This window comes from Plasmodium sp. gorilla clade G2, assembly GCF_900097015.1.
Source record: "Plasmodium sp. gorilla clade G2 genome assembly, chromosome: 10".
NCBI lineage: Eukaryota > Apicomplexa > Aconoidasida > Haemosporida > Plasmodiidae > Plasmodium > Plasmodium adleri (nom. inval.).
In genome coordinates, this window is record NC_041702.1 from 402,692 (window position 1) to 426,043 (window position 23,352).

The following is a 23,352-nucleotide window of genomic DNA, read 5'->3' on the forward strand; positions in this document are numbered from 1 at the left end:
TATTTTTTATTTATACTCAATATTCAAATATATATAAAATATTTATAAAAATAATTACATTTATCAAATTATATCTAAAATATATAGTATATTATATATTATATATAATATAAACAGTTATATACCGTATAATTATTTATACAATATATAATAATATATTTGTTCATTTTTTTAGTACCTTTATAATAATATAATTATAATATATTATATATATATAATATTATGTTCATATATACATATAACATATATTTATATATATTATTATGGCTATATATGACATTTTATGAATATTATATATAATATATATATACTTTACCCTTCAAAATCTTATTATTAAAAAAGATATTACATATATTATTATATTAAGAAGTATAAATAAAATTTGAGTTTTACAAATATTATAGAAATTAAATAATAATAACATCATATAATATATATATATATATATATATATATATATAATGCATAATATGTTATTAAATATTATTAGATATATATATATATATATATTATATATATATATATAATACATATTATACATATTATTACATATATGAGTAGAGAATTTTGAAAAAAAAAAAATCATTGGTGAAACATAGATAATTAAATAGTTTCCAACTAAATAATTTTTTTTTCTATAAATAACAAAAAAAAAATATCAACAATATAATCTAATATAAATAATATGTATATTATAATTTTTTTTTTTTTTGCATATATGCTATATATAAAACTCTAAAAAATATATATATATATTATTAAAATAATGACATAATGTAATAAAACAATATATATTAAAAATAGAAACCTAAAAAATTACAATATACATATTTATTTATTTTTTTTTTTTTTTTGAGTCCTTTTAATATATTATAAGAAAATATGTTTTTTTACATATATATAAAAATAATGTATAATGCTATATATATATAAGAATAGTATAAATAATAGTATATTAAATATAAGTATTTAATTTTTCATCCATCCTCAAAAAAAAATAAAGTAAATATATATATAAAAATTATACCTATATAAAATATATATATATATATATATATATATATATATATATATATAATATATATATTTATGTGCAGGAAAATAAGAGGAATGTATTATTTATTGTTCCACCTTTTAAAAAAAAAAAAAAAAAGATTTTTTTAAAATCACAAATTTTCATAAATGTGTATTTTATGTATGCATATAATGAAAATTAAATTATAATTATTTTTATAAAAATAAATATTTAAAGAAGCGTATTTATTTTTATGTATATTCTTATATTTATTAATTTTTTAGTTTTTTTTTAATTTTTTTTTTTTCCTTTTTTATAATAATTTCCATGTAAAATGTTTTGTTATTATTATATCATTTGAAATATAACTATTATATATATATATATATATATACATATATTTTTTTTGTGCCTCCAATAATATTCCAATTATATAAAAGAATTTATATTTCGTCATTTCAGTATTTTGTAAAATAATAAATATGAGTATATTATCTCTATTTCATATATGTTCTCCATTCTTAAGATCAAACTGTTTAGAGAAAGAAGAAATTTATGAAAGTACAAAATAATAAAAAAAAAAAAAAAAATGAAACCATTATGTATACACATATTCTTTTATATTACATATTTTTTTGTTAAATGAAATGTATACATATATATATATATATATATATATATATATATATATATTTATTAGAAAATATATTAAACAATTGAAAGAAATAATCATTTAATTTTAAACAATTTTATTTTCACAGATTTTATTTGTTCAGTCTGCTTAGACTTATGTGATACACCAGTAATAACATTATGCAACCACATATGGTTAGTAATAAAAATATATATTATATATCAATATATATATATATATATATATATTTATATGTGTTATATTAATTCATGTCTTAGTTCATTTTTTTAAACTTTTCCTTGTTATAAACATGTTCGCCTTTTATTTTTTTTCTCATGTAGTTGTTATAAATGTATGTATTATTCTCTACTTCATAAAAGAAATTGTCCAATATGCAAGCAAATAATTAAACATAATAATTTAAAAAAAATAACAGGTACGATATTTATAATATGAAGGGGTAAAAATTTTAAGCATATCTCTAAATGTTATATATTTATTTTGTAACTAAAATATACTATATTGTATATATATATAATATATATATATTTGCTTACACCCTCTTTTAGGCAAACAAAAGAAGGAATATGAAGAAATAAGAATTAAATGCCATTTATGTAATGAGAAAATAAAAATTAAGGATTACAAAACACATATAAATATATGTGAATATAAAAGATGTAAGAATTATATATTAGGTTGTGAATATTATGATAAGAAAAGTAAAATAAAAGCGCATGAACAATCATGTGAGCATAGATTAATAAGCTGTTCCAGTTGTTCGAATTTATTTTATTTCAAAAATAGAATTTTTATGCTTACATTAAAAGAAAAGTATCAATTAAATATGCGTTTTTCTTTTACTTATTATTCCTTTTATTATAATTTATTAATGAATACAAATTTTAATTATCTTAATAATCTAAATAATATAAAGCATCATCATATTAATAATAACAACCATAATAATTGTAGTACTAATAATAATTATATATCAAGAAAGATAAATATTCTAAAGAATTTACAATATTCATTAGATAACATTCTTAGTCCATCTGCATCAATTGATACTACAACTACTACTTCTTCTAATCATACTAATATTATGGTAAATAAAGAGAATGTGTATATAAAACAGGATGTATCAACAAACAGCATATCAAGGAATAGTAGAAATGTCAATTTCTTACAAAATCAAGATACTTCTTTAATAAATAATAGACCATTAAATGAAGAATCTAGAGAATTGTATGAACATAATCACCATAATAATAATAATTATTATGATGATGATGATGTTAATATTAATCGATTAAATAGTTCATATTCTGTGGAATATAATAACATAAGTGTAAATCCATTAGAGCATATTTCTAATGAATCTCGTGAAAAAAGAAAGAAAAGAAAAATAACAAAAATAAATAAATATAATTTTAATGATCATAATTCTAATTCTAGAAATAATGGATTAAAACATATTGATCAATTAGGTGATGTTATTGAAAACGATAATTCTTCAAATAGTGAAGAATTTTTAAATATTTTACCCTTAAGAAAAAATTTTAATTTTAAAGATAAAAATAGTAAAGATATCATAACCATAATAGAAGAATTATTTCAATTTGATAATATAGATTTAAGCAATATCTATATAGATAATCGAGAATTTTTTCTATGTGATAAATCATGTTTTACTAATACTATTAAAAAACTTAGACAAGAATTAGAAAGGTCATTAGTCTTATTATATTTCTGTTGTTGTGTAGGAATGCCTGTTATGTTTACACTTGGATGTATTAGTTATGTTGTAACCAAAGGTTTCTTTAAATTTTCATATATAGTAACTAATACAATTATTAAATTATCTCATAGGTTTTTTTTAAAAATATTCAATATATAATAAAAATTATATAATATATATATATATATATATATATATATATATATTATATAATCCCCACTCCTCTTTATTTTATTTTATTTTTTTTTTTTTTGTGTATAAATTAATAACATTTTTTTTTATGTATTTTTTTTTTTTTTTTTAACTCATGTTGAATATATATTCATATATACAATTTTAAAACACAAAATTATAAAAAAAAAATTATTTCAAAAATAACGGTTCTTTGGATAACAAACAAAAAATTATAATAAATAAAAACAAAACACAACATAAATATGTATATTAATTTATTCATTTATACCTTTCTATGTATCTATGTTCATTTGATCACAGCTAATATCCAAATTGTCAACTCATCATTTTTATGTCTCCCTTATAGTAATTAATATTAATAAGCTCAAAGCATTTTGATTTTTGCAAAGACTTCACATACCTGTTTTTATGACGTGGTATATAACTATTATAGACCTCGAAAAAATATTGATAGTTATTAATTTTACAAATATCTTCATGATCGATATATTTAATTATACTATTTAAAAGGAAATTAGATATGTAAGCACATCTATGATTGACCACAAAAAATGTAATAAATTCCATAAGTTTATTTAAATATAAGAAATAAGAATGTTCACTTTTTTTTTTCATTTTTTTTAAAAACAAAACAAAATTATCATCTTCCTTTGAATTATAATCATTATCATTACCATCATTACTGTTTATATGTATAGCGGATGGATCATTTTTTTCATCCTTTGTATTATCCATATTAGTACTCTTATTTATTTCGGTTTCTTTCACTTTTTGTTCATCCATGGCTTCTTCAGATAAGCCTTCTTTTTGCATATATGATAATTCTTTAAAAATATAACTTTCTAAGAAATCTGAATTTTCAAAAATATTATAAAAATTATTATTATCCATATTATTATAATCTACTTTGCTAGTCACAATATTTTGATGTTCTTCTTTATTATTAATCGATGTTTGCGTTTCCATAGACGATTCTGTTACTGTATTATTATTTATATTTTTGGTTTGAATAAAATCTTGTTCTTTCTTAATTATATTATTATTAAGAATACTACTATTATTTATTTGTTTATTCTTATTTATTAGCTGTTTAATACCATACTCATGTTGATATTTTTTCAATATATTTAATATTGAAAAAGTGTAATAATTTAAATAGTTCTCTACTATAGTTTTAAATTTAAATTTTTTATCTAATTTTAAACAAATTAATAAGGACTCATTTATTTTTTTTTCCTTTAACAAATTTTCTAAACAGTTTTCATAAAATATATTCTTTCTTTTTTCAAAAACATTTTCTGTGATTATTTTATCACTAATATCTTTAAAAAATATAAGTTCTCCATTTATTGAAGCAGATATAATATTATTATTTTTATTATCATCTTCATAACTTTGTAAACAAAATATTTTATCTTTATGATAATTTATTGTTAATAACTTTTCACAATTCTTTATATTTATTATACTTATATTTCCATTACTATATCCATTTATCATACAACTATCATTTAATATCAGTACTCTAGTAATATTAAAGTCCAAACTTTGTATACTTTTCAAACATTCAAAATTGTTAAGACTCCATATTCTTACACATTCGTATGAGTTACTGTATAGGATATTATCATTCTTAGAAAAGTACACATTCTGAACAGATTTTTTATGACCTTCTAAAATGTGAATGAGCTTTAAGTTTTGTGTTTCAAATATTTTTACCGTTTTGTCTTTACTACAAGTGGCAACAAGCTAAAAAAAAGAAAAATAATAATAATAATAATAAATAAATAATATATATATATATATATATATATATATATATTTCGTAATACGCAAAAATTTATATAATATAAATATTATAAAAGGAATGATAAACATTAATGCACAATTATACATACATATATACATATATATAACATATAACATATAACATTTATTATCTTTTTATTTTATTTCTTACTTTACAATTGGGAGATATGGCAATGTCATTTATTAGAACCTTGTGAGGATATATTGTTAATGTACTTTGAATAGATTCCTTATTATCAAAAATATCTTCAAATTTCCTTTTTCTCTTATTACTATTATTTTTCTTTAACTTTTCCTCATCGATGTTACACCTCCATAATCTCAAACTACTATCTTCACATACACTTACTAATGTTATAGATGGAAAATGCTTTAAATTAATATCTATTGCATTAATTGGATATAAATTATCTTTTAATATATATAAACAATAATAATTTCTCAAACTCCATATAAATATATTTTTGTCATTGGAAGCACTAAATAATAGTAAATTTTTTTCATTTAATTTTATACATGATACAATATCTTCATGACCTATTAATAACCTTTGACTTATTAAATTATTTTTAAATCTTAATATTCTTATAATATTATCACCTAATAATATTACACATTTTTTTTTTGTTGTCTTTTCATCATTTGATGTTTTATATAACATATCTTCTTCTTCGTCATCTTGATCTTGATCTTCTTGCTTGTTATGTGTAGAATATTTTTGATCAGATATTAACTGTTCAGAATTAGGATTAAAAAATAATATTTCAAAAATTCCTTCTAATTTACATATATAATTTTTTAATAATTTAAAATATCTTATATCATAAATTAATAATGAACTATCCTCTCTAAATATATATAAAAAATATTTTAATAAAAAGAATTTACTTATGTTACTTGGATTAATAGTATTTTTATTTTCTTTATATTTATATATCACATCTCCTTTTATTGGATTATAAAATAGAAGGTTTCCATCATTATCATGAGTTAATATTAACCATTTAATATTTTCATCTGTAATGATAAATTTTCTTTTTTTTTTTTTTTCATCATTATTTTCATTTTGAAAAATTATTGATGGAATAATTACAGCATGGTTAATATCACTACTTAGGTAAAATTGTTTTATAGGATTAAATTTCAATAAACTATTATTTTTATTATGTTTGTTTGATTTACTTTTTCTTTTTTTACTCAAGTTATTGTTACTAATGAGATTATCCATATCTTCTTCATTATATAAATTAAGGATATTCAAATCCCAAATATTCATAATTTTATCATTCCCGATACTTATAAAACCTATTAATTTTTCTTCATTCTGTTCATATATCTTTTTTTTTTCGTCACTATAATTATTATTATTATTATTATTATTATTATTATCACTATCACTGTTACTGTCATCATTACTCATATCGTCATCCTCTTCATTAATAAGAATACCATCTTTGTCAACCTCATTTTGTTGTATCTTTTTTTCATTTTTTCCATTAGGGACTTCCAAAAAAAGAAGGTCAATTATACCACCCATATGATCTTCACATGATATTATTCTCTCTCTTTTTATAATATTATAAATAAATATATTTTTTGTAACATCAGAACTTATAATGAAATTCTTATAAAACTTAAGATTTGTAATCCTAGTATTATGTATTTTATAAGATATTTTTAATTTATACGTATTTATATTATATACATTTATTAAACCATTATTATATCCAACAACTAATTTTTTATAATCATCATTATCATTACCATCATCATTTTTATAGTAAAAACATGATACAACAATATTCTCTGATTTCCATATTTTTTTTTTTTCTAAATGTATCCAATTATAACTATAAGAATAATCATTTCCATTAATTTCTCCTTCAATACCTTCTTTTCCTTCATATAAATAAATATCCTTACTATTATTATTATTATTATTATTATAATTATTGTTTACTCCTTCTCCATTTTTTATATCATCATCATATGTATCATTCCCTTTTATGTTATTATTATTATATACTACTAAATAATGATGTACATTATTATCATCGGTTGATAAAAATACATTATTATCGCAATAATAATAATATCTAATAGAACTAAATAATGAAATACAATGTTTATTTAAATATTTTTTCTGATAATTTTCTTTTATATCATCTATATCTACACAAGATTCTAATATACATGTTGGGTATAAAATATCATATAAATTTGAATATTTGGAATTTTTTTCTTCATCTATCTTAAAACAATATAAGTTATTATCACATAAACATAAAAAAGCTTCGTATTCTTTGCAGAAATAAACATTCTTGTCTCCTTCGTAAAAGTCAAAAAACTTCTTCTGAATTTCTATATTGCTAATAATTGACATCTTATAAAAATTAAAAAAAGGAATATATTATAAAAATATAAATAAATATATAACTATATATATATATATATATATATATATATTGAGCTACTCTTTTTATTTTTTATCGAAACGAATCATTTTAAATATGTTCATAAATATAATCATATATTATAAAAAAAAAAAAAAAAAAATCCTTTGTATTATAAATTAAACGAATTTTTAAAACCACACAAAATAAAAATATCCTAAATATATTATATATATATGTTGTATTATAATACTTGTCAACTATTTTAATAATATTTATTTTTTTATAATTTATTTTTATTATTTATTTATTTTTTTATATGGAGACGTTATAATCATTACAAATACAAAATATACTTTACTAATAAAAAATAAATATATTTAATAATTAATAATATATATAAATATATTTATTTGTATATTTATATATATTTAATGAATTTATAAATAAGAAAAATTGAAAACAAAGGATCCTTTAAAAAATTAAATAATAATTATAGCTAAAAAATATATATTTTAAATAAATAATATATTATATATATATATATATATATATGTAAAATAAGCCTACAACATCTTCTCTTCCCCATATATAATTTATTTTATGTATATATCATAATATAATATTTTTTTTAACCTAATAAAACACAGTTATATTTCAAGGGCATTTTATAAAGTTAATATAAAAATACATAATACAATATTTTTAATTATATATTTAAAATTTCTTTTTCATTTTTTTTTTTGTTTTATTCATATATTATTCTTATTACATTCCTTTTTTTATGTATTTTTTAAAAAGGTGTTTACTTTTTATTTTATTAAAAAATTTAAATATTTCATTTATCGAAATTTTTTATATCATAGTTGGACGTGTCATTGCTTTTTTTGTAATATAATGTGAAATATATAGTTTTTATAAATTTATAAAAAAAGGAAAACTTAATTATTTATATTGCAACACTTGTATATATGGAATATTTGTATATATAAGATATGTAATTTATTAAAAAAAGGTGAAAAATTACCTACATATATAAAATACAAAAAAATTTTCTTTATATAAACATTTCTTTTTATTTTAAAGAAAGAAGTTGAATTAATATTCAAAAGGACAGATTTTTTTTTAATCATATAAATATTATAATAATTTTACATAGAATTTCCAAGAATATATATAATAAAAAAAATATATATATTATATATATTTATATGTGTTCAAATATATGTATTTTTTTTTTTTTTTTTTTTTTCTTTTGGTTTCATTTTATGTTTAATATATTTATAAAGTGAAATAAAATATATTATATAAGATTTACAAAAAAGGTTTTCTCTTAATGAATACAATTAAAAATACAAATATAACATATTATTTTATAATATATTAAGTAATAATTTATATAATTATAATACATATATGTTAACTACATATCGACGACCTACAGCTATATTTTGTAACTTACAATGTTGTTGTAATGATATATATAAAAGAATAAATTTATTTTACAGGTCTATAATGGATTATCATATTTTTAATAGTCCTATTTTATTCCATAGGATACAATAAAAATACCAACTTTGTATTTATCATGTATACAATAATTAAGGGAATAAAAAAAAGTAAAAAAAAAGTTTAATAAACTTTTATTTCATTTTATATGACGTTGTGTATTCTTATACAAAATAATACAAAGCTCTACATAATAAATAAATATATATATATATATATATATATATAATTTATGAATATAAATTATATTTTTTTTTATTATAAGAAATCCTTTACAAAATCATTATAATATATATATTATTAAGAGAAAAAAAAGGTTTATTTAAAAAAAAAAAATAAATAATATATAACATATAACATATATATAATATATTATGATTCATATATAAGGTATTAATTTTCTCATTTCTCAAAATGTTATTTTATATATTTATATATGTTTCATTTGCATGCGTCATGGTATATCTAATAATATTATATATTTTTGAATATATAAAAATATAATTATAATATTTATAATTAAATATATTTTACCACAAAGATATTTATTTGTAAATATGTTAGATTCATTTTTCCGGATTTTATTTTTTTATATATAATATATGAAAATATATAGCTCTGTTTATAAAAATAAAAAATATGTAAGTTCAACATGAAAAATGAAAGAAAAAAGAAAAAAAAAACATAAAAATTAATTTTATATGATTATATAAAGGAAAAATGGGGAAATATATATTATATTTTTTTTATTTTTTTTATTTAAATATGAAATATGAGCTTATAAAAAGTCCTCATAAAATAATTCATAAGTATAAATATATATATATATATATAATAATATATATTATATAAGAGTTCTAATATTTTTCCTATGATTGTTTAAAAGCATTTATAATATATTTTATTCATTGCTCTTAACAAAATATTAGGGCATTGTTATTATATATATATATATATATATATATATATTATTTATGACACTAACATTAATTTCCTATGTATTTATATATAATGTTTTTATTTTATATTATTTTATCATATGAGAAAAATTTAATATTGTTCTTTTCCTTGCATTTTATATATTATGAATATGTTGAGAAAAATTATATGATTTTTATTTATACCATAATTTTTAAGTACATATTCATATAAAAACATAGTACATATATATAATTATATAAATATATATATATATGTATATATTTTAGAACACGAAATTATATATATATATATATATATATATATATAATATAATTTTTTTTTCTTCTATTCTTTTTAAAAGAAAAATTTATATTAATACCCTTTGTTTATTTTATATATATATTTGTATGTATATATATGTGAAAACAAGGAAAAGCAAAAGCTATACTTTTTATTCATAAAGTAATATATAAGTATACACATTTAATAAATTAAAATAAGGATAAAAATGTATATAAATATATATATTTCTATTGTCATATGTATATATTACTGTTTTATATGTAAAATAAGAAATAGAAGTACTTATAAATAAATACAAATATATATATATTAACTTGTTGTATATATTTTTAAAAATATATATAAAATATACATACCATCTAAATTTTAAGATATGAAAAAAGAAATTTTCATAGAATAAAATTCATAAACAATTATTTTACAGCTTAGTTTTTTTTATCTACAGAAGATATGTGTATTACTATAAATAATAGAATAATGTATTTATTATATATGAGATTACTTAATTTTTTTTTTTATACCTAATATATATAAGTTTTTGTTACACTTTTTTTTTTCTTTATATATATATTAAATGTCTTTAGATTTTGAATTAATGTACATATATATATAATATATATATATATATATTTCAATATAATATTATTAAGAATTTTTCATGTTTTATTTTTCATTTTTCACTTTTCATTCGTTTTATTTAATTTATTATTCAATATTATATATATATATATATATTAATTTACCATTTTTCAAATTTATTTTCCATTATATAAATTATACAATTTATATGTATATAATTTTTTTTTTTTTTTTTTTTTTTTTACTTAATTTTCAATTTTTATTATTTTGTTTATTTATTTTTTTTTTTTTTAATTTCCGTTTTTTTTAAATCTTTAAATTTAAACAAATTGTCTGTGTAATTCTTTTGGTTTTTACTAATAATGTGCACGTTAATTTGAATGAATAAAAATGGACCAAAAAAAAAAAAAAAGAAAAAAAAAAGAAAAAAAAAAAAAAAAAAAACAAATAGAATAAAATATAATAAAACAAAATAGGACTTGTTTAATATATATATATATATTTATGTTTATATGTATATATTTTTTGAAAACGTTTACTATATTAATTACATATATATATATATTTATATATGCACGTATATGTAATAAGAATTATAAATTTTTTTGTTATCATTGAAAAACAAGTACAGTTTAAATTTTTCTTTAATTTTCTTCACTTTACCGTGCCATAACATATATACATATATATATATATATATATATATATATATATATTTTTAGATATATATAATAATTATAGAACATATATACATAAGAGAAGCAAAATAAGTGTACATATTTTAAATTTATAATTTATATATTTCAACTTCCATTCTTGTGTTGTTGTAAAACTCTTTTAATTAAATTTTGAATGATTTTTTTTAATAATTTAAAAGATAATTATGATATATATAAATATATATGTATACTGAAAAATGTAATACTCACATATATATGTATATTATATTCTTATATGTGTGAAGGTACTTTCTTTTATATGATATAATATCATTCATTAGTACTAGACATTAATTTTTTGTTATTCATATATATATATATTTATGTGTGTATATTATTATGTTTATATGTTTACATATATGAATGTCTTTCTAATATTTTTATCTTCCCACAGCCGTCTTATAACACAGTATTTGTACAAAAAATATATATATTAATGGATTTTATTATCTCTTTTATGAATATATATATAAATACATATAAAATATAAGCATAAGACAATCCATTGTTAAAATAGAAAATAACGGGGGAAACAAAATAGAAGAACAACAAAAATTTTAACGAATAAATAATATATAATAAATAATCTAATAGAACATTAAATATATTATATAAAATATAATAATAATAATAATAATAATAAAGAAAAAAAAAAAAAAAATGAACAACGAAAATACAGTGAACAATGATGATAATGCAAGCCTTTATCATAATTTAAGGAAAATAAGAAAACCACGTAGTTATGATTTTGAATATGTTGATGATAAGACAAAAAAAGGTAGAGGAAGGAAAAAAAGAAGAAAACGGAGAAGGTCATCTATGGGTGACATAAATAGTATAAATGGAAATATTATTGATACAAATAAAGAGGAAAATATATTAATAAAAATAGAACATACTGATAGTAATATTCCTAATTCCAATGAAAATGTAGAAAATAAAATTGAAATAAAAACAGAATGTGATAATAATAAAAATTGTTATGTTACTGAAAAAACTATCAGTACCCCTAATTTACCTATTAGACGTCATAAATCAAAGAAATTTAATTTAGAAAAGAGTATGAATTTATTTAATACTAATATTCCTTTAAGAAATAATAATATAAAAATCGATAGAATTTGTGAATATTTAAATTATACGACCAATACATTGTGGAGATATATGGGTTCTACTGTGAAATTTAGATTAGTAGAAGATCAACAAGAAAAATATTTATTTTTAAAAAATATGAAAAAAAATATTATTTTTGAAATTATAAAAATTGCAATGTTTGCTTTGTTGAAAGTTAATTTGAATGACAATAATATATATACCTTAATTCCAGAGGAGAAGAAAAAAAATGAATACATTTCAAAGGATATGAATTTAATAAGATATACTAAAAGGGAAGAATATAACAATAATAATAGTAATAATAATAATAATAGTAATAAAATTAATGATAATCTTAATAGTGATAAACCTAAAGGTGATGATAATCATAATAATACTACCAATAATAGTAATCATCACATAAACGATCTTAATAATATGTCCAGTAGAAATAGCTATTACGCATATTATTTTTATAGTAAGAAACCAAATAACGTAGAAAATAATGAAGAAAGTAATTGTGATAATAATAGCGTTAATAAAGAAAATAGTAGTGTTGTTAAAGATACCCAAAAAGAAGATGAAAATATTCCTGATGTCAAACAAAATCATAATGTTTCTTTTAAACCTAATGAATCTAAAGAAAATCATACAAACAATTATAACTCAATGATTACCATAAAAATATCACCTGCTTGTGAAAATGAAAATATATCATATCCTTATTCGAATTATGATAACTCTAAAATTAATATAAGTAGAAGATTAGAAGAAAAGGATGATATATTAAATCAAGGAGTAACCGTTCCTGAAATTTTAGATTTTGTTAAAGAGAAATATGAGAAATATTATGAAAATGTAAAACAATATATAGTAACCACTTTAAATATATATTGTGCATTGAATATTTTTAAACTTATAAGAAGAGGAAGATATACTATTTGTAAATATGAAAATTTTGATATTTTCAAAATGAAATATTTTAAAAAGTATTATAAATTCTTTTATTCCTTAAAAGGAGAAGAAGAAATTTTAATGAATGTCAAAAATTATTTGAAATCATTTTATTATGATAGAAATAAAAAAAGAAGACGAAGAAGAAGAAGTAGTACTGGTATATTTAGTACAAAGAAAAGGTTGTTAGGTGACAAGAAGGGTAGTACGTATTGTTTAAAAGAAATGGATGCTTTAACAGGCACGAAAAATATAATAAAAAAAAGAAGATCCTCTACTAAGAAACTGGGAAGAAAAGGACTGAGTGTTTTGAAAAAAGAAGAAGTTACAAACAATCTTGCAGTATATAGTTACACAAATAATAATGACAATGTTGTTGATAGTAATACCATTGGTGATAGTAGTAATATTATGGAAAGTAGTAATATTATGGATAGTAGTAATATAATGGACAGTAGTAATATTATGGATAGTAGTAATATAATGGAAAGTAGTAATATAATGGACAGTAGTAATATTATGGACAGTAGTAATATAATGGACAGTAGTAATATAATGGACAGTAATAATATAATGGACAGTAATAATATTATGAACAATAGTAATATCATGGATAGTAGTAATATTATGGACAGTAGTAATATTCTTGATAGTAACAATATTCTTGATAGTAACAATATTCTTGATAGTAACAATATAATTGATAGTAACAATATTCTTGATAGTAACAATATTGATAAAAATTTTAATATTAATATACAGAAAGATGATCCTAATATAAATATTAATATAACCAATGTGACAAAATTTGAAATCTCAATTAATAATAATGTAATTCAATCAATCACAGAACATAATAATAATCATAATGATACATATGATATAAAAAATAATACTCCATCGTATAGTAATATAAAAGAAGAAGTCGAAATTAATTTAAAAAATAAGGAAGAGGATAAATCTAATGTTTTAAATAATTCATTGTTAAATACAACGAATAATGATATAAATAAACATGAAGAAAAAAAAGAAGAAGAACTTGCTATTTTAAATTGTAATATTGTTAATAACAATTTATTAGATTTATCAAATGAACGTATAAAAAATGTTTGTTTAGATTTAAATAAAATTAATATAAAATGTATTAAGGTGGTTTATGGAATGAAACATTTTTTTTGTTCTTATGACACACAAGAAATAAGTGATCCATATTTTGAAATTATAAGAGTCCAAAAAAAATATGATATTCTAAGAAGAAAAAGTATAGAAAAAATGAATTTGAGAGGTGCTAATAACCCATATCCATCTTCTAGGAGATTATTAAATGTTACAAATAATAATAATATTGTAAAGGGGGAAAACAATTTATTGTTAAGAGCTAGTGTTATTAGTAATAGTAAAGATGATCCAAAGAAAAGAAATTCACAATATGGAAAACAAAGAAAAAATGAAGAAGATGACTATGCTATGAAACATGAAAAATATAATTGTGTTAATTTTAATTTAAGTTATAAATCCTTAAGAAAAAAAATGATATGCTTAAGGCACTATGCAAATGCAAATACAAATGTAAATACAAGTACAAATACAAATATAAATGTATATAAAAAAGAAGAAAATAAAACGGTAAAAGTAAAAACGGAAATAAAAATTAAAGATAAATTCTTAACACAATCAAATGAAAGTTTAATACAAACTTCATCCATCAATTCAAATTTTTCAAATATTATAAGTGCTGATGGATTTTCATCTATAAATTTAGAAAGTCATTGTTCTCAGAAAAGTGCTTGACAAAAAAATTATTTCTCTGAAGGCGAACGAAACAAAATATATAAATATATACCCTAAAAAATGTTTAAAAAAATATATATATATATATATATATATATATATATATGTATATTTATTTAATTTTTTTTTTTTCTTTTTTTTTTTTTTTTACGTAATATCATAATATCTATATCTTTGTATTCATATATTTATTGTATAATTTATTTTGTCTTTAATAATAATCTTAATTTTTTCAAGTTAAAATATTTAATGTTTTTCAATGTATATGTAATTATTCATTTTATTATTTTTTAATTATTTATATGTATGCTTTAAAGGAGCTTATAAAAATATATCATTTAATATAAATGCTGTGCATTATCATTTTATTATTTATGTAGACATATATATATATATATATATATATATATAATATATTTATATATTTTTGAATTATAATTTTATCTACATTTTTTAATTTAATTTTTTTGTACCAAATATATTTTTTTAATAACAAAGGTTTCATTTCTTTAATATATATGTAATTTTGATTTAATCTTCTATTTATAACGTATTATATTATGTATATTTATTAATAACTACACTATTAATTTATGATGTAATAATGTTATATGAGTATATATATATATATATTAATTTTTTTTTTTAATTTTTGTCTTTTTCATTTCTTATATACAGATAATTATTTATTAAGTTTTATTTTTAATAATAAAAAATAAATGAACTATTTATATAATTTTTGTTAATTTTTAAATAAAAAAGAATATGAAGAAATTTAATGTTAACATATTGAAAATTTGTAAATTTTTTTAAAATAAAAAATAAAAAATATATATATATATATAATTTTTAAAATAAAAAAAAGGGACAAATTTGATAAGTTAAATGTGGAGAAAAGTTGTAGCAACAAGTACAAACCTTTCTTTAAAAAAAAAAAAAATAATAAATAAACAAAAGAAAAAAAAAATGAATTAATATATGAACAGAAAAATATAGATTACTATGATTGTTCTACATTCTTCTGATAATAATGTAATTTTCTACACCTTTACATAATAACAATAATAAATAAAACATGGATACATTTTCGTATGCATTTTAATTATTACATATATATATATATTTATTTATTTATGTATTTCCTTTTTTATGATGCTTTTATTTTGTTTTTATAAAACATGGGGACGAAATAATAATTCACACAAATATATATAAGAAGCAAAAATAAAACAACAAATAAAAGATGTACATAATGGAATACATAAGATATTGCCATAGAAAATGTTACATGAACATATTTTTGATAAAAGAATTTTTGTTTTTTATCAGTTGTCAATTTATAATCTTTAATTAAAAAGTTTGTATCAGTAATATTAGAATTGATAATTGTTTTAAAATAATTAAATAATTTTAATATATCTTCTTTATATATAAAAAATTTATTATAATTATTAAGATTATAATTTATAGTATTAATATCTTCATTAGAATTGATATTATTATTTATATAATTTATCATAGTTTTTTGTTTTTCTTTTGTTTCTATTGATTCTACTTGTTGTGTATTTTCTTTTTGGGTATTTTTTTTTTGTGTAATATATAAATATAAAGATTTAAAAATAATGGTAATATTATTCTTTACATTTTGAATATTTAATTTAGGTTGTAACATAGGGAATTTATTTAAAAATATCAAGTTATTATTTTTTTTGTTTGATGATAAAGAAAAGCTATTAATTTTATTTAATACAAAATATTCATGAAGACTTGGTAAATGTTTATTATGAATTTTAATTTTTTCATTTACTATTGGAACATTTTTTTTTATACTATCTTTAACTATATTTTTTAAGATTCGATAAAATTCTTGTACATTTTCTGGTTGTGTTTTATTAGATTCATATATAAAAAAATCTGAATTATTTAAATTATCTAGACATATAACAAATTCAATATTTTCTTTAAATATAGAATTTACTGAATTTAAAAAATCTTGAATACCATAATAATAATTTGTAAAGAAAAATAAAATATTATAATTTACTTGTTCTTTTTTATATACATCATAAAAAAGTTTAATTAAATTTTGTATAACAATAAGACTAGAATTGGTAAAAGTAGTATTTGAAGGTAAATCACTAAAAATATTAAACACATTAAAATCAACACAAATAATTATTGTCTTTTGTTTAGTTAAAAGAAATGTTTGATTATCTTGTTGTTTATTAAATATAGTATTAATATGTATATTATTATTTTTATTAAGGAAATAATATAAACTTTTTGAATTCATTTTATATACATTTTGTATTTTAGATATTGGACTAATACTAACATTTCTTGTTAAATCAAAATATGCAAATTTACTTTGATAATTTTCATATATTTTTTCTATATCTTTATTATTTTTTATAAAATAAATTGATTGTTGTAATTTCAAATTTAATATAAAGGATTGAATAAATATTATTCGTTTTTCTAATAATTCTTGGCTTATAACTTTATTTTTATTTTTTTCATCATTCAATTTGTTTATTTTATTTATACGATAATATTCGTCTACATTTATATACATATCCTCTGGTAATATTATAATTAAACCATTATTATTATTTGTCATAAGAAAATGTATTAAAAAATAAAAATTGTTTTTTTCAATTATTTCATATAAATATATAAATCCAGAATGTTTTATCATCTGACGGCTGTTTATATATTTATTAATATATAACATCTTTTCTTTAATTAATCTTTCAATTTTTGTATCATCCTCTATATCTAAAAAAGAATCTATTCCTAATGTCTTCGTCTCATCAAATTTTACATCTTTATATATATATAATAAATTTATCAAATTATTCTTAATAAAATTATTTGAAGAACCTGTATACTCATTATTATTCATTAAATGAATTAAGGGATATCCTTTGGTTTCATACGAACCTTTAACAAATTCATTTTCAAAAATGTAACAAAAAAATATAAATATTTCAAAAATTAATAAAAAAGTACTCTTATATATTTTCATTCTTAGTTATTTTTCCTTCCCTTTACTCACACGTTTTATGTTCCTATTAAACACCTCTAAAATAATTATTTTTATATATTTTTTATGTAATATATATATATATATATATATATATAAGCATATAAATAAAATAATATATATATACGTATAAATATTTTTTTTCTTTTTTTTTAATAATATTGTTCTTAATAAAATTCGGTTAAAACATAAAGGTTACTAGCACAATTTAATATAATCAAATAAGAACACCAAAAAAAAATTAATTTTAAAAAGAATAATATGTAATATATATAATATATATATATATATTTATTTATTTATTTGTTTATGAAAATAATCTAATCAACATATAAAAACATGAAACATAAGGGAAAAAATGAAAAATAAATAAACATATAAAGATATATATTTATAAACGTTACAAAAAATATTATTATATCTATACATATATTATATATATAATATATATAGTATATAATCCTTTATATTCTTGCAACAAAATATTTGCCCTTGAATATCTCCATATATATTTATATATATATACAAACTTAATATTATATATGAATAAAATATATGTATATAAATATATTTATTTATTTTTACAATTTATTATACTATAAAAATAATGTTAATTTGAATATATCCCTGAAGTGTTGTAAAATGTCAACCTTGAACATTTTATGACTTAAATGAATTAATAATAATATTAAACAAATTGATATTATTCTTAAATTATTTATTTAATTATTTATATGTTTATATATTTGTTTGTTTTTTTATATGTATTTTGTTTTTATATAAAATGAAACTTAATGAAATTTAGTACTCATTAAAATATAGCAATATATAAATATTTAAACATATACGCTTATTATGGTCCAATGAATTTTACGTATTATGACATAACATTTTACCTACTAAAAAAAATTATATATATATATATTTATTTATTTATATGTGTGTATAAATTTATATTATGAGATTATAATGAGCTACCATTTTTATTTCCATAAGAATAAACATATCTTATGTTAAGAATATCCTTCATATCTAATTTATTTAATATATGATTAGATATATAAAATTCCAAATCTCTATAATTATTGGATTCTACAAATTTGGAATATATTAATATAAATGTATGAAATTATTACATATATATATATATATATATATATATATATATATATATATGATTTTATTATTCCAGTTGATTTTATTTTATTTTTTTTTTTACCCGCATAATGCTTAAACTTCTTTTTGTACATATCATTTTTGTTTACCACCTTTGCCTTTATATAACTTATTAATTTGTTATCCTTAGAATGACATTTTTCTATATTATTTTTCGTATTCTTAACATAAAAAGAATGAAACACATCCTTCTTAGGAATAATTTCTTCTTTTATTTTTGTTTTTATAAATGTAAAATCTTGATTCTTACAAGAATACGTTGTTAATAATTTTATGTATTTCTTGTATAGTATTTCATATCTATTCTTTAATAAATTATATTCATTAGTCTTGTTATTTAAAATGAGGTCAAAATTATTAGAATTCTCATATAACATTTTTTCATCAATCATATTATTACTTCTTTTATTGTTATACGATTTTTCTGATATTGTATCATTTTCCTCTTTTATTTTGTAGCAACCTTTACATAGACCTTTATATAAATCATTAATATTGGCGGTTCTGAGTCCTTCTGTATTGTCCTATTAAATATAAAAAAAAAAAAAATATATAAAATAAAATATTAAAAAAATTATGATATTCTAAAAATATAATCATATTATTTTCATTTTCATTTTTATCTTTTTTCCATTTTTAAATTGTGTATTACCCTCGAATCCAATAAAGTAAATCTACTCATCCCTTCTTTTCCCTTCAATAAAATGTACTTAAGATGAGACATTTCTCTGTTCATCGTATATATTTTTTTCTTTCTATTCCTTATACCTTTGAATAGTTGTAAATTAGTCTTAGATAAAATATAACATCTTTCGTTACTTTCAAATAATTTTTTTTTGATCCTCTCAAAATTATCCAATATGGTGTCGCTCCTAAATCTAACAAAAAAAAAAAAAAAAAAAAAAAAAAAAAAGGAACAATATTTAGAATTTTTTAATTATTAAACTTTTTTTTATGTTTTTATTAATTAATTATTATATTATTATTTACCTGTTGATAATAATTTTCCTTTTCTTTTCATATGGAAATATTTCCCTTTGTTTGGAACATTCATTCTATAAAATATATATATATATATGATGGTACATATGAATGTATTTTATTCATTTTAATCTAATCATAAAACATTTTAATATATGTAAGACATTCGTTTTTGATATAAAACAAAATATTGTTTTATTAAAATTTTTTCTTTTATTTTCTTACATTTATGATTTTTAAGTTTTTCTCCGTTATTTTTTCATTTTGGGCTAGTTTTAATTCTAAAATTAAATCATTTGCATTCTGCAACTAGAAAAGATGAAAAAAAAAAAAATAATAATAATAATATTAAAATAATATGTATCCAAATTGATATACATATTTTATTTGTTTACATACTTTGTCCTTTTCGTTGTGAAATTTGCTCTTATATTTCTTAAATTTATCCTTCAAATGTAATTTTTCTTCCTTTATTTTAAGGTTTGTAGATTTCATCATATTCAGTTCGTTTTTCAAATATTTTATTTCTTCATCCAATTTATCTATTTCTTTTACGTAATTTTGTTGTGAGTTTTCTAATTTCTTTTGTGAAAAAATGAATATAATATGTAAAAATTTGTGAGCATTTTTAATTTATATTCTTTATGTATAATATATTTTCCATTTTTTTTTTTTTCTTTTTTTTCTTAATAAAATATTTACCTTTGTATTCACCATGTTGAATTCATAATCTTCAATAATTTTATTCATTTCTGTTTTTTGATCTTTTATTAAATGTATTTTCTTATTTAAATCTCTTATCTCTTGAGCCTTCAAAAATAAAATATCAATTGATTAACATATTACAAATAAGAATATATAATTCTTATAATTCAAAAGTATGTTCTCATATTTTCTTATATAATAATATTTTATTTAGTTAGTTCTTTTTTTTTTTTTTTTTTTACCTGTTCATCGTTATTTTCTAGGGCATTTTCCAATTTTCCACTTAAGGTGTCGTTAAGTTTACATAATTTATTTATCTTTATAATTATAAAAAAAAAGAAAAATTAAATTATATAAAAAATAAAAGAATCTCAAAAAAAAAAAAAAATTATATAATTATATAATTGTTGATACCTCCTTTTTATATTTATTTAAGACATGCTTCAAATTAATATTCAAGTGTTCTATTATTTTTTCTAGTAATTGTCCTATGGTATTATTATCAATGCATCCATCTATATAATAGGAAAAAAAATCAAAATTAAGTACCATTATTATTATAAATATGGATGTCAGGATGTCTTATATATATATATATATATATATATATATATATATATTTATATTTATATACATCGAGACATATATATTAATACATACCTTCGAATTCTTCGATTAATTCTTCTTTCTCAACTTGATTCTTTCTTCCCTTATTCTGAATCTTAAATTTTTCTTGTTCATATTTTTTTAATTCGTCCCTCTTTAACATTTTTAACAAATTATATTTACTTTTATAATTATTATTGTATGATAAAAGCTCTGTATCACTAAAATAATTTCTTAATGCATTAGAAGTACATCTTTGTTCGATTACATTATCTGTCTTTAGTTTGATAAATGAAAATATTGTACTAGAAGATGAAAAACTGTTTCCTCGTTTGTATTTTTTTCCCTTGAGTTGTATTTCATTTAAATAATTATGTTTAACATTTTTTTGATTTGTATTCAAATGAATATCGTTATCATTTATATTAACATTATTTGTATACTTCATTATATTTTTATTATCATTTTTTCTATGAGAACGTTTTACACTTGATGAGATTGAATATATGTTTTTTCTTAAGTGCTCATTTGAATATATATTTTCACCTATATTTCCATCTATATTTTCACCTATATTTCCATCTATATTTTCACCTATATTTTCACCTATATTTTCACCTATATTTTCACCTATATTTTCACCTATATTTTCATCTTTATTTAATGAGGAGGACTTATTAAAGTAGAAAAAACTTTTAGTTGTTTTAAAATTACTAATTATTTTATTTATATTTGAACTTGCTTTATCTTTTTCTTCACATAATGGGAATAGGGTCTTTCCATATTCTAAACTATCTAACGTCTTTGATAGTTCACTTGAAAATATTTTATTTACATTATGATCACCATAACTATTTTTATCTTGTTTATTCGCAGATATTTTATCTAATAAATTTATAATATTTATTAGTTTTTCAATATTTTCTTTATTCATTAGAGAAATGTAGGTAATAAGAAATAAAATTTAATATATTGTCTTTTCACTAGATATATATAGTTTCAAATATGTATACATATATATATATATATATATATATATTTGGTTTTCTTTAAGAGTTCATGTAAATGTTAGAAAAAACGTTTCATTTTATTTTTTTTATTTATTTTTCTCATCATTTTCATGTTTCGACTGTTATATAAATATTCTTAAAAAAAGTATAATATATTAAAATTAAATTTA

At 17.4% G+C, this 23,352-nt stretch overlaps 5 protein-coding genes across 5 annotated transcripts; 2 read left to right on the forward strand and 3 right to left on the reverse strand.

Moving 5' to 3' along the window:
* Positions 1-1,497: 1,497 nt before the first annotated feature.
* PADL01_1011400 (zinc finger protein, putative) lies at positions 1,498-3,549 on the forward strand (the record flags this gene model as incomplete). Its single annotated transcript, XM_028682171.1, has 4 exons — positions 1,498-1,576; positions 1,777-1,843; positions 1,991-2,085; positions 2,219-3,549. The coding sequence occupies 4 exons, from the start codon at positions 1,498-1,500 to the stop codon at positions 3,547-3,549; spliced, it is 1,572 nt and encodes a 523-aa protein (XP_028538475.1).
* A 351-nt stretch (positions 3,550-3,900) lies between these two features.
* PADL01_1011500 (U3 snoRNA-associated small subunit rRNA processing protein, putative) lies at positions 3,901-7,777 on the reverse strand (the record flags this gene model as incomplete). Its single annotated transcript, XM_028682172.1, has 2 exons — positions 3,901-5,334; positions 5,546-7,777. The coding sequence occupies 2 exons, from the start codon at positions 7,775-7,777 to the stop codon at positions 3,901-3,903; spliced, it is 3,666 nt and encodes a 1,221-aa protein (XP_028538476.1).
* A 4,701-nt stretch (positions 7,778-12,478) lies between these two features.
* Positions 12,479-15,658, forward strand: PADL01_1011600 (conserved Plasmodium protein, unknown function; the record flags this gene model as incomplete). Its single annotated transcript, XM_028682173.1, has 1 exon — positions 12,479-15,658. The coding sequence occupies one exon, from the start codon at positions 12,479-12,481 to the stop codon at positions 15,656-15,658; it is 3,180 nt and encodes a 1,059-aa protein (XP_028538477.1).
* A 1,147-nt stretch (positions 15,659-16,805) lies between these two features.
* Positions 16,806-18,686, reverse strand: PADL01_1011700 (conserved Plasmodium protein, unknown function; the record flags this gene model as incomplete). Its single annotated transcript, XM_028682174.1, has 1 exon — positions 16,806-18,686. The coding sequence occupies one exon, from the start codon at positions 18,684-18,686 to the stop codon at positions 16,806-16,808; it is 1,881 nt and encodes a 626-aa protein (XP_028538478.1).
* An 888-nt stretch (positions 18,687-19,574) lies between these two features.
* On the reverse strand, positions 19,575-23,106 carry PADL01_1011800 (conserved Plasmodium protein, unknown function; the record flags this gene model as incomplete). Its single annotated transcript, XM_028682175.1, has 11 exons — positions 19,575-19,603; positions 19,683-19,796; positions 19,924-20,404; positions 20,533-20,758; positions 20,871-20,935; positions 21,087-21,170; positions 21,261-21,443; positions 21,564-21,671; positions 21,809-21,883; positions 21,981-22,081; positions 22,227-23,106. The coding sequence occupies 11 exons, from the start codon at positions 23,104-23,106 to the stop codon at positions 19,575-19,577; spliced, it is 2,346 nt and encodes a 781-aa protein (XP_028538479.1).
* Between the last annotated feature and the right edge of the window lie 246 nt (positions 23,107-23,352).